The sequence below is a fragment of the Idiotropiscis lumnitzeri genome, chromosome 10 (genome assembly GCF_059441095.1).
Source record: "Idiotropiscis lumnitzeri isolate Australia: NSW breed Sydney's pygmy pipehorse chromosome 10, RoL_Ilum_1.0, whole genome shotgun sequence".
NCBI lineage: Eukaryota > Metazoa > Chordata > Actinopteri > Syngnathiformes > Syngnathidae > Idiotropiscis > Idiotropiscis lumnitzeri.
Window position 1 is genome coordinate 16,842,576 of NC_142400.1, and position 12,910 is coordinate 16,855,485.

The window sequence follows — 12,910 nt, forward strand, 5'->3', positions numbered from 1 at the left end:
CGAGCTGATAATGTTGCCTCACATAGTGGAACGCAGACAAGCGACACGCTTTTTCTGATGCCTCGAGTTTTTCTTTCTCCCGCAGAACTTAAATACTTGCATTGCTGCCTGACTACTCTCGTCACCAAGACATTTTCTCACTTGTGCTGAATGACAGTACAGGAAGGGAGTTATGATTAGAGAAGCCCAGATCCTGAATAATCTCCATCCCCTTCCATCAATGAGCAAGGCACGGAGGCAAGAGAAAAAAAAGTCACTGAAGGAGACATGGGGGGGGGGAGATATGAGCCGTGTGTACAGAGATGTCATACGGCTATGCCAGCTTCCTTTACCCACTCAAATCTAAATCCATACAACTACAGAATGAACAGTCTGAATGACGCCATTTTCAAATTATTAACATTTGAGATGTACTGGGAAAAAAAGGAGATTACAGACTCCATCATGAATTTGAGGTATGCACGCTTACATGCTTTCGACACTCACTCACACACAAACCGGTGTGAAACGTCACGACATTCAAACATGAGAAGAAACAAATGGTTTCACACACACACGCGCACACCCACTCGGCAAGAACGATTGAAATTCATCGCACAGCCTGAATTTACTTAACTGCTGGGTCTGTACGTGGTGATAAACGGAGTGATGATCCGGCAACACGTCTTTATCCATGCTTTGCTTTAATTAACAGTACCTTGTTTGTTGAAAAGATGATTAATATGCCAATGAAAACTGCATAATTGAATAGTGCAACACTAGTGCAATCAGGGAGGAACATGCATTTTTTTTAATGAACTTTTGATTATTGTTATCGTATACAATTATTATGTATTTTAATTCCGATTGACAAGATGTTTCCGCCTCTTCCATTCTTGAAAAGAAGAGGATTGTCCAGTAGGCATGGCTGTACATCACCAATGAGAGGCCTTCACGTCACCAACGCACATCAGTATATATCAAGTCCATAGGCACGGGCGTCAAATACACGTGGTCTAGAGGGGACGGTTTGGGGCGTTTATTGATTGCACTGAATAGGATTGCCCTTCATTTTTCAAGTCAAATATACAGTATCATGGCATATATTATGGAATTATTTGAATAGAATAAAACACATCCTCACACATCCATGCGTGGAAAGAAAATACAGACCAATGGCATTCCAATCTATTCTTTTAAAAGCACCCCCCCACCCCCAAAAAAAAGAACATTTCCACAACTAAGTAATTTTCAGTGGAACAATCCAGAGTTTACCTAGTATCATTTCCCCTCTCTCAGCTTGCATTGTCTCCATGTTAATACTAAATAAACACATCAAACATTCACCCAATTAAAATGATACCTCTCGAATGTGTGCAGCACTGAGTGCCTGCAAGGGTACGCATAGCAGAACAACCACATTCAAAGAGCTCAAAAAAGACGCAATTGGTGACTGGCCCCCGGGGCAGAAACGGCACCACAGTCGCATTTTAAGTCAGCTTCATATTTAGTGACAACCCACATTTTTCTCTCTGTATTCTTTAGACTTGCTCAAGTGGAATCACAGTGAGAAGATAGTATTGTGAGTTTTGTCTTCTAAGTGGACATAATTTCTGGTTGATATGCAGACAAAATGGCTGGGACTGAATTATCCTATTAAAGGCATTCTTACTGGGCTACATCCCACACATCTGTATAAAACTCGAACTGAATGTGGTGACATCTTTCTTAGATGATAAGAACATTGATTACATTTTGCCCTATTTTAGATTATATAACTAACAACCATGAAGTTCCTCCATAAAGCCTCTTAGCATTGCGGATCAGTGACTAAATTTGCATCAAGGCGATGCAGCACAGGAGTACAGTGATTTGTCTAATCTCTTGTTGCATATTTCCTCATTATCATCACACATTGTGAACGTGTGTGCGGCTGTGCTAAACGAGGGCTAGTCTTCACACAGGTGATGCCTTCAACAACAAATACACATTGAAAATATTTGCGAAAAGCTGTTTCACTCTGATGACAACTTGTTTTAAATCACTCAGTTGAGGAAGTCTTATAGAAGATGATGACGGACTTTCATAATAAGCATCGGAAATCGGTACCATTCAAGTTTTGTCAGACTTGTCAGAAGATTTTTTGAATAAACCCCTTTAAGGTAGAAGATAAAAACCTTTCTCTTCCCAGACAAAATTGCTGTGATGCACATCCAAATTTCTTGATTACAAGACGGCGGTGGTGCTGGCACAAAAAAAAAAAGGAGTGGGGGAAGGGTGGGTAGGGGTTATGTGGCGTCGTGCAGAGAAAGTTTCTAGTTTGCTGATATAACAGTCAAGTGTGTCTATAAGTCTACTTAAAAAGCTTAGGTATCAGTCGAGACAGCTGTGACACCCTCGTCTTATGATTCTGTCGAGACAGTACACTATCAAACCTTTCATACAGTTCCCAAGCTACATTTCTGGTGACAAAAGCTTTGCGAAAGCCTCCTGAAGGATTCATCTATATCCTAATATTTCCAATCCAATTTAAGTGGAGCAGCCGGAGTGGTCTGTGCACTAGTTTACCAATCTTTGCTTTCTAAGACTCCGTATGCTGAAGGCTTGAGGGGTTCAATCAATGGTGCTTTGATCTCGACTGGAACCATAATTATTTAACATTGTTACAAGGATTTCTCTAATCCATCCTACCATTAAATCCCTTTTACACCCTCATCTTCTGCAGCCTAATCTGCATCTGGGTGCTCCGTTTGTCTCGCTCACTTCATTTTGGTGCATCCCTCTCTCCCTTGACTGCACCCGGACTTTTGAAAAGAGTTAAATGCCAAGTTGGAAAGTGCCTTGTTTAGAATGAGCAACCTGACTGGACTGTTGCCATGCGAGAATCGCAAGGCCTTCGACTCCTCTGCACCAAATTCACTTTAAGTTTCGTCAGGTCATATTGGAAAAACAATACATTGCTTCACTTTGTTACAGGAAATCTCCCTCTAAAGTAGACCATGCTAGCCTCATAATTCAACAGTCAGTGGCGATATTTGATTGAAACACTTTTAAGGCTGTAATAATACTGAAAATTTCATTTCCTGATTAAGCGCAGTACGGTTATCTTACACAAATAATAATAATAATAATAATAATAATAATAATAATAATAATAATAATAATAATAATAATTATACACCTGGGCTCAGGGACAATGCTAATTATTTGGGCTTGAAATTACATGGGCATTATGACTCCGATGTTTTCTTGAAATAGACGAGCAACTTTGAGTCCTTGCAATAGGGGTTAAAGATTCTTTTTTTTTTATTTAATCAACGGCAAGGGGATGACAATCGAGCCGACAATCACAAATTTTTTTTATTCCCAATCTAATCACTGTGTGCGCGTTTCATAAAAGTTTACTTGTTCCTGGTTGCACAAGCCCAACCCCTCACTCGTTCATCCAATTACATTTAGACACTCGCTCATCCAATGGTACTTTAAGGGTAAAGGCTAAATTTGCACTAATTCACGTAACACAATTGTAGGGTTGCTACTTGCTACAATATATGAGAATGGTAAGGAGTTTAAAATAATGAGCGATATATGATTGTGGTATCTGAGTGAATCGGTGGGCGGGAAAATGCGTGGGGGTTTTTGCATTTGTGTGTGTATGACGGTGGGATTGAATGTTTTACTTCGGGGACATAAATAGTTATTGTTTTACAATAAAGAGGTTCTTGATCAACCACTGCTTGTCGTTGTTACATTGTGTACAGTAAGCAAATGACACAGGACATTGTCTGTCGTCACTGTTAAAGGAGGGAATTTTGCCGGGTTGAAGTCAGCTAGTGCCTTTACAGACAGGCGTGCATAGAACTTGTGCTGTGCGCTTCCCTGTTGGTTGAATGTGTCATATCTAACTGTGGGTTATGTTTTTGTTGCTTTTTTATGACGCACTGGCTCTGAATGTGAGTGATCAAGTGACCTTCCAGTGGTTTCCGCCATGCTAGCTAAACAAGTCTAAGTGTAACTTGATGACTTACTAGCTGCTTCGAATGCTTGAGTGCTCGTTCTTGTATTTCTTCAATAAAGTCTTCTTACAGAGCAAGCAAAAGCACCCTCCTTTGACCTTGTGAGACTCATCACTGCTCCAAAGATTTGGATGGAAGCACCATTGCCAGATTCTTGTGTGGAGCCATCACCTGTTGCTCTCTACGCAGTATCATGTTATTAATTTGTCAACACATGATTGGCGGTCAATTGATTTAGCTCTATAATCGGGAATTCGCTTTCATATAGTTGACACCGTGATAACTCGACAAATAATCTCAACCCTTGCTTCAATATGAGGCTGTTAGACCTGTCTTTTCCATTATCACAACTTTGAGTTTCCCCCATGAGAACTAAGGGAATTCAAAGTTCATCTGACTGATTGATGCACTAAGGTTTCATCCACTGGTTTACACTAGTGATCACTTTGAATTACAACAAAAGGTCCCACCGTCCTTTAGCAAATATTTGCGTGTCTTTGTTTCACCATGGCATAAATAGCTGCATGGGTAACCACAAACATTTGTTGAGCCACCTGCCAAAGTATCGTGGCCATCTGGTCCTCCTGTTCTGCTGGTATGACATATGCGCATTAAACCTGAAATGTTTTTGGAGGTGTGTGGGGTGTGGGGGCGTGCAGAAAGCGGATTGGCCAGAGAGTATTCTGGACTGGATGGAGTCACAAATGAGGCTTTTTAAATCTGAGTAAAGCTGCATTTTCAGCATGTGCGTGTTTGATGTCTTGAAAATGGAAGGAAGGCAGTGGGTGACAATGGATCTTCCATGTGTGTGTGGCTGTCGGGTAGAATCCATTGGCTGACCCCTTGGCCAATGCCCAACTGGCAGCAGGAGCTGAGCAAGGTGGGCCTTGCTGACGTCGGGGACAGCCAAGCGAAAAGATTTTTGGCCAAAGTGGCCACATTGCTCCTGTTCCATTCTGTCACACTTTGCTCCTGCTACACCTTCTGCATGGCAACGAGACACAATAACAGATTTTTACAGTCCAGGAACATTTTAGTTTGCCATTGATTGTCATGGGAATGTCCACTTCATCCAACTCTTGTGACTTATTAAGTAAACATTAAACACTGTGTATTGAACTTCCCTTTGATTTTTTTTTCAAGCACCACAATGAGCATTGAATGATTTGGGAACAATACAGATTTCTTGCCTAATTACAAATCCTACACTTTGACATACGATCAGACCATAATTACTTTTTGCACGAAATAATTATTCCCTTTTTCTCACTGCACTGGTTCTTCCATTGCAAGAGGGTTCTTTTTACACCTTTATGAACATTTGCAGATTTAATGTTGCTACATTACCACTCTTTGACGTCTTTTTCTTTTTATAGGTCCTATGATTGACAAGTGACATGTCCAGGGTGTACCAAGAGTCAACTGGAATAGGGTCATGTTCAAAGAACCAGATGCAGATGATGCTTTTTTTCTTAGCAACAAGCTAATTTTCAATATTCTATGGTATGAAAAAATAAAATCAAAAGAAAACACAAAAGCAATGTGCAGACTTAACCCATTGATATTCAATGAATTTACTTTGTTGTTGTCAGAGGTTTTGCTGACACCCCATGATGAGTTGCAGTTTTTGTGAATGTGAATACTCATTCAGAACTATTGCTCTCACAATCTTCCCATGGCATTGTAAGTGGGTGTGGTTTACACCAGAAGCGCTTAGATAAGGCCGGGAACAAGTTCATTAGCAAAGTTCGCTAGTTGAAACACGCCTTCCCCAATTAGCCTCGACGAGCGCAAGCGAAGGGGGATGAGAGACACCGAGACAGATTCCTATCGCCACTCGTCCATGAAAATTACAAGAAAAGCATGACACGCTATCTCCCAAATCAGCGGCTGATTGCAAAAGTGCCATGACAAGAAATGAACACGAGACAGAAGATCAGCGTGCAGATTTGCTTGAGGACATACTTGTAAAGACAAGGGGAGAGAAAGGCAGCTCGCTGGGTGTTCCACATCAGAGGCTCGGCACTCGGAACAACAGAGACAGCTATCAGATTAATATTGAGTCATCGTGCATGGTTCTCTGCTGCTGCAGAGTGAGAACCAATCAGAGAACAAGGGCCAATCATGGACAGTCACTTGATATGTGCACAGTGGTGATGAAAAGCAGCGACTAAAAAAAAAAAAGAGGAAAAATGTTCAATTACAGGATGTGGATTGTAAAGGCTTTTGTTGTTACTCAGCAAAAGGGAAAGTGTACAGAGGTGTTTCAATAGAATCACCAAAGCAGGTGGGCATGTTCCGAGTTAACCCGCCTCATTAAAAGGCTTGTCTCTCTTTTTATGGAACGGCCATTACACATCCTATTCAGATGCACACGTGAAGTGATTAAAAATTATCTGCAGGTGATCATAATCACACCTGCTTTAACTTAAGCCAGCCACTAACAAAGAACTTTTTCATTGTGGAGCTATCTGAACATTTCCAAAGAGATTAAAAGGAAGACAGTCACAAACTAAATAAATTTGCTTTAATCACACAGGAAGTCATGTCTTTTCAAATGGGCCTATCTGATTGTCTGATTTGCCTCTTTATTCAAATTATAACATGCCCATCTGACTTTTGCAGTACAATGGGAAAAATTAAAAAGGGAAATGACCTTTCATGGCAGCCTTGATGGCAGCGTGAATGGCATTATTATGCGGCAAGATTAATTTCTGCCTCGTCTGTGCTGCCCAATGAGAAAACAGAGGAAAGACAGGGTCAACTCACTATTATGGTGGCATAAGCTTCGTATTTGTGGCAACATATTGATTTATACAGGATTCTTTTCCAAGCCTTGCTGTCAAGATGAAGCTGGTGCAAGCACGATGTAGAAGAGCTGGACACAGCTATTTTTTTGCCGGCTGTAATACAGCAGAGATTAGGGCACTGTGTGAAAGTCGACAAACCAAAGGCCGCTTGATAGCTGAGAACCACTCAGGCTGCGCTTTAGTAAAACATGAAATGGGCAACACGCACAACCTCCTCCGCAGTTCAACTGTGGAGAATATGCAAGCGACTAAGTCCTACGTGTCTCTGCTGCCAGTCGAGCTGGGTGTTTCTGAGCCCCTAAGACTCATTCTGACGGCTAAGTAGAAGGCGAGCAATAATTACAGTCAGTCGTGCATCTGCCCATGCTACTGTACATCCATTCCTCCTTTTCAAAGTCCTATTTTTCAGCTCAGCATTTCTTGGCCCAAACTGTCTTTTCTCTGCATGTGATGCCTTCTTTTTGTCATGGCCCCCATAGTTCTGAGCTGACCCCCTCAGCCCTGTCTCCTGACTGATCACAGTGATGGTTTATTACTGTCGTCCCAGCGCTCTTATCTTTAGCCAGCAATGCTCATTTCCTTCCCCAGATTTAAATGCAAATGTGAAATTTAATGATAAATGCATTATCTGATAGGTGTGATAACGCTGATTCACTGTCAGTATAAAATACACACCCCGGGGGGCTTTTCGCTAGTGAGCACAACTTGCCCAAATCCACTTTTTCTCCCTCACTCTATTCTTTTTTTGGTCTCTCTCGCTCGATTTGCAAACGCCTGTACCTGCGATACATTATTGAGGTCATTTTAGACATCAGCGTTCAGCAGTGTGCATGCAGGCTTATTATCCATCACTTTGATGAAGTCACCTTTGGTAGAATGGCAAAACACGAATTGTGCTTTAAAAACACACATTTACAGTTTGAGAGATCCTCAACCTGGATCTAAAAGAAAAAAGTGCGGAATGTTGCTTATGAAAAAAAAGTAATGTGCATTCTTTAAAATTCTAACTCATTGTTGTCAATATAGCTAGTTCCATTGCATGCAAACGTCTGACAGATTGAGCCACCATGGAATCGAAGATACAATGCTTCCTTATTTTCCTAGCCCAATAACTTTGACTTACTGGCATCCAATTCATTGCATTCTTAGTGTGAAATGCATGGCACACTATTAATAACCTTAATGGCCCTCCAAGGTTTTTGAGAAGTACTCATGTGAATGCCTTGCTTACTTGGGCCATCCCATTCATCCGGCCCCACAGAAGCACGTCTCGTCTTCTCAGCCTGGCTGTCCGCTTCTGCTTCTCCTGCCTCTCGGTTGGCATCGTCCTCTCCTGAAAGAAGAAAAAGAAAATCCAACAAAATTCATAACTAATACAAAGTGAGTAGCACAAATACAGTGACACACCACATTGAAATGACCAGAAATGTGATTGTGTTTGCCAGAAACTGTACAGTAATAACCTGATATAACGTGACTATGTATTTGTGAATGTAATGTTTGCACTTTAGGAGCGTGCTCACAAGGTCCAGCTGCACACTTTTATGTAAAAGGATTTCCCATGAATTCCTGCAGGAAAAGGGGGAAGTAAGTGCCATTAAACAGGAAGGAAAGCTATGTGCGGGGGAGAGGTGGCTATTTATTACCGTTTGATCTATTGTGGAGCGAGTGAGAATGTGTGTTATAGGATGTAGGGCTGATTTGCGGTCTTTGGATTCAGACAGACCGTGCTTAGGGATATTTGGGTATCTCGCTCCAGGAAGCAAGTGCTTAAAGCCCTTGTTAAATAGACACTACCTCCAAATGCACAGCAGTGACAGGAGTGGGATTGCTTGGTGAGCAATCTTGGATGCATTTACTGAAAGAAAATTTGCATGCTTGGTTTCAAGGGCGTGTCATCTGGGAGGAGAATGATAAATAAATAATGGTTTGAGAAAATTACTTTCAATTTCAGTTCTCTGGTACTGTACCTGAGTACCCAGTAAATTTCGAAGAGTTACATTTTACTCTAAAAAGATTATAGTTGATCCAAATAAACAGAACAATTTGAGAGTAAAATATTTAGCGTAAACTTCCGGGTAAAATATACTCTGAGAATGTTATGCTAAATAATTTACTCTCACATTTTACTCTGTTAACTTGGACCAAATATAGTCTTTTTAAAGTAAAATGTACTCAACAAAATTTACTTCATTTGGATTTTCATTTGCAATCGATGAGTCCAAACTGCTGAATTTATTAGATAGGGCCGCAAGCAGCCTCACCTCAACTCAGATTGCACAATCACTCACACACTGGTTTGAGGAGGCTCGCAATTGGGAAATAGTAAATTTCGTTGAGTGCAGTTTACTCTAAACATACTACTGGCATTATTTGGTCCCAGTAAACAGAGTAGAATTTGAGAGTAAAATATTCAGTGCAAAATTGTGAAATCCTTTACTCTGAGAAATTTACGCTGAATATTTTACTCTCAGATTTTACTGTGTTTACTGGCACCAAATGTAGATTTTTTAGAGTAAAATGTACTCTACAAAATTTAGTGTGTAATGGCCAGTTTCTCGTGTTTTACCCATTTATTTTTGTTGATTGCCTAAAACCGCAGATCCTTTAAAAAAGCATGAAGTGAAGCGGACCTTTCTATGCCTCACTAAACGGGACATACGAGAACACACCACCAGCTGACATTGACTCGCCAGCCGTGAATACCACCACATGTCACTGCTTAACTGCCGGCAGTAGGAGTTTGTGCTCAAAGTTTATAGGTACAAACAAAAACAAATTAGTGCTTTGTATATTGCACCTAGTGGTGTGCTTTGAAAAAATAAAATGGCTGACTTGAAATGATCCTATATATAATGTTTTTGTTAACAGTACACATAAGAATGGATTTCTTCCTTTGCAAGTGTCTCTTTTTATGAAAACAAATAATAAAAAAAAAAAAAATCCATCCATCAATCCAGACTATACCGCTTATCCTCAAATAAGGTCACGGGTGAGCTGGAGCCGATCCAAGTTGACTTTGGGTGAAAGGCAATGTACAGCATGAAGTGTGTGCCAGCCAATCTCTGGGCACTTACATATAGACTGATAACCATTCACAATCACATTTACGCCTACGGGTAATTTAGTCTTCAATTAACCTCAGAAACATGTTTTTTGGAATGAAGGAGGATGCCGAAGTACCTGAAGAAAATCCACGCAAGCACGGGGAGAGCATGCAAATTCCACATAAGAAGGCCAAAGCGTGATTTCAAATCCCACAATTTCAGAACTGTGAGACACACGTGCTAGCCACTCACCCACCATGCCTATATATATATATAAAGCAAATTTGCTTTTATCTGATTTCTATTTATGTTTTCAAAATCCGATAATGCTATGGATACAATTATGTTAATTGTTGGCCCCCATCATTGTCATGCAAATGTATTGGCTCTCCTAAACCAATCTCACAGCTGCTGCAAGTCTCCTTCAAGGACATCAATTGATGTAGTAATTTTTTAACAGGCACACAGTACGGTATCACCTTGCAGGAAATACTACAGCGTCGCTCTACAGTTTAGCAACGTGGCTCAAGGTAGGCAGTCCGTAATAAAAATAAATAAATACCTCAATAAATAAATAACACATCGAGACAAAAACTAGCGCCAAGACGGTATTTCCCCTTTCGGTGCCTGGGCAGGTGTCCGTTATCAATTTGAAATGACAGCTGACTTAAGATAACGATGTTCATCCTTGGCAAAGTTAATCTTGCTATCAACACACACACACACGCAAACACGTCTACACACACACATTTGTTTAGATTTTTTTGACATGGTTCCCTTCAAACAAGGAGGTAACCATTGCCAAAAGAATCAGTTGTCATCCTCCTACTTGAGTAGGTGTTCAAGAAAGAAAAGTAATATTGCACTGTCTTCAGTCTTGTCCTACTTACAGCACATGAGGTCATTACGACCCAGTTTTGGTTTTGTGAGTGTCTAGTTGGCCAACATCTCTCTATGCTCACTCCTTTAGCCTCCCTGTATGGTATCAGAGAGCCCACTAAACTAAATTCCTCACTATTTATTGTTGGCACTGCCTCTTTTGCATACTGGGTTTGTATTATGATAGGGATAAAAAACGGCACATAGTAACAGTTGCTTCCAATGAAACAGAATTAAAAAAAAAAGAAGCTCACGAGATAACATTAAAGGCACTACCTTGATCTCAGGCGAACATGTTAAGCCCTGTAACTAAATGTATTGGAAGTGTTTAATTACAGCCTGGGAAATGAAGCTACAAGATGATTCCTTAATTAAGGAGTGATTAAGGATTTTCTGCCTTCTATCGAACACAGTTTGCAATGCATTTTAAACACAATCGTCCAGGCAGCCTCACAGGGAACAATGTCGAGGTGCTTTGATGAAGTTTCCTGCACAAATGTCATGAAGAAAAAGCAGAGCAGGATGTGCTGTGGCAGCAGTCCTCTGCTTACAGCACACAAGGAGAGAACGTGGAGAAATATCATTTGATGGTATTTTAACCTCTCGTGTATTGGAAAAGTTTTATTGATGTGCTAAATTTTATTGACAGAGGTCGACACTAGTAATAAAGGCTATGGTCACTCCAGTTTCATGATTTGAACTGAGACCCACTGAAGCCTTATCAAGGGAGACGGATTGTCAATGATCATCTACTATTATCGCTTTCATCATCATTTACATCTGGCTTCTGTTCCTTTCCCGGCAGACTCAAGCAGAGATACGTAACTAAGGTTGAATGAGAGAGGGCTAAGCAGAACAGAAAGGATGGTGAGTGAGGTGGCCTGTTGGTTGCGGGGTTGGCGGGCATCCATAACCCAGTGAGCTGTTCACATCAGCCCTATCACCACTTTATCAAAGCGCAGCACTCGAGCCAAATCACAGTCACACGGCACGACGCGCATTCAGGTCAATAAGCTTATAAGCAATTTACACAAACAATTCCTCGAGCAAGGTAGCAACAAAGTCATATTGGCTTTTTCTGTGCCTTTTAGCATTGTCTCTGCTAAGGAAGCCCTTGAAAATGTCAATCCGCGTGTGTGTGAGCTGAAGGAGCTCAGAGCCCTATAATCCTGACAACTGAGGCTAGAGACAGGGCACCATTTCAGCAATATTGAATATAAGCATTTTAAAGTCTTCGTACATGATCGTCCTTCATTACTAAATTCAACTTTTGATACTTTGACCCTTTTTTAAGACATTTCAAGAATTGAGTCACGCGCACTGTTTCAGAATGTGACGTTAAGCGGTTTGCCTTCCTGTAGTTAGTTGATATTGCATATTTAGTTGCAGATGGATATTACGCAGTAACAGATTACATTTTCTCCTCAGCAACCTTTTTCTCCAAAGTCAAGGAAAATAGGTTAAAATTGTTTTCAATTTGTGGCAGCGCTACCACTCCAATGGAGGGAGGCTATTAGTGGAATGCTCTGCCACTGTCTCTTTAAATGCCAATAAATTCCCCATCATTACAGAATCTGGCAGTTTTCCTCCTTGTCTGCAGCCTGGGTCTTTATCTCGCTCTGCCTCCCTCTCTGAGCGTGTAGATCTGGCCCAGTTAGATTGTCATACTTAACAAACATTAATGATTAATTTCCTCCACTGAGTCAAATGGGGCTAAAGGGATGACTTGATTCATCTTATCGCACCACAAATTAGCATTTTCCCATATTCTCCTGCATCAACTGTGCATTAAAATTCCACAATCACCATTCTGGGCACTAGTAGCTGTGGCAAAAGAGCCAAGAAGATCTTCCGGTGCAGTGCTCGAGATTCAGATTGCTTCTGTGGAGAAAAGTGTCCTCTTTGATTCTGACAATTTGCAGGTCATTTGGTCAAGATGTGTAATTTTGCTATGATTAGCACTATATACATACAGTGCTTTTGTCTACAGTAATTGATTGTGAACATTAACAGTGACACATATAGTGGAAAAATGGGTACAAATCAAGGGTCAATCATGAAAAAAAAATCTGTATATCTCAAGCGCATTATTTGATATCAGGCAGCAATTGAAAGTCACATAAGGGAACAAAATACAGAAGGTAAATACAACTAGTTCAAATTTTACAATTTCTGGATG

At 40.7% G+C, this 12,910-nt stretch overlaps 1 protein-coding gene across 2 annotated transcripts in view; it reads right to left on the reverse strand.

Moving 5' to 3' along the window:
* zfpm2a (zinc finger protein, FOG family member 2a) overlaps positions 1-12,910 on the reverse strand; it is a 122,916-nt gene that overhangs the window by 76,708 nt on the left and 33,298 nt on the right. For both annotated transcript variants that reach the window (XM_088306687.1, XM_088306686.1), the window contains exon 3: positions 8,037-8,138. In XM_088306687.1, the coding sequence (XP_088162813.1) occupies positions 8,037-8,138 (102 nt within the window). The remainder of the gene's footprint in view (positions 1-8,036; positions 8,139-12,910) is intronic.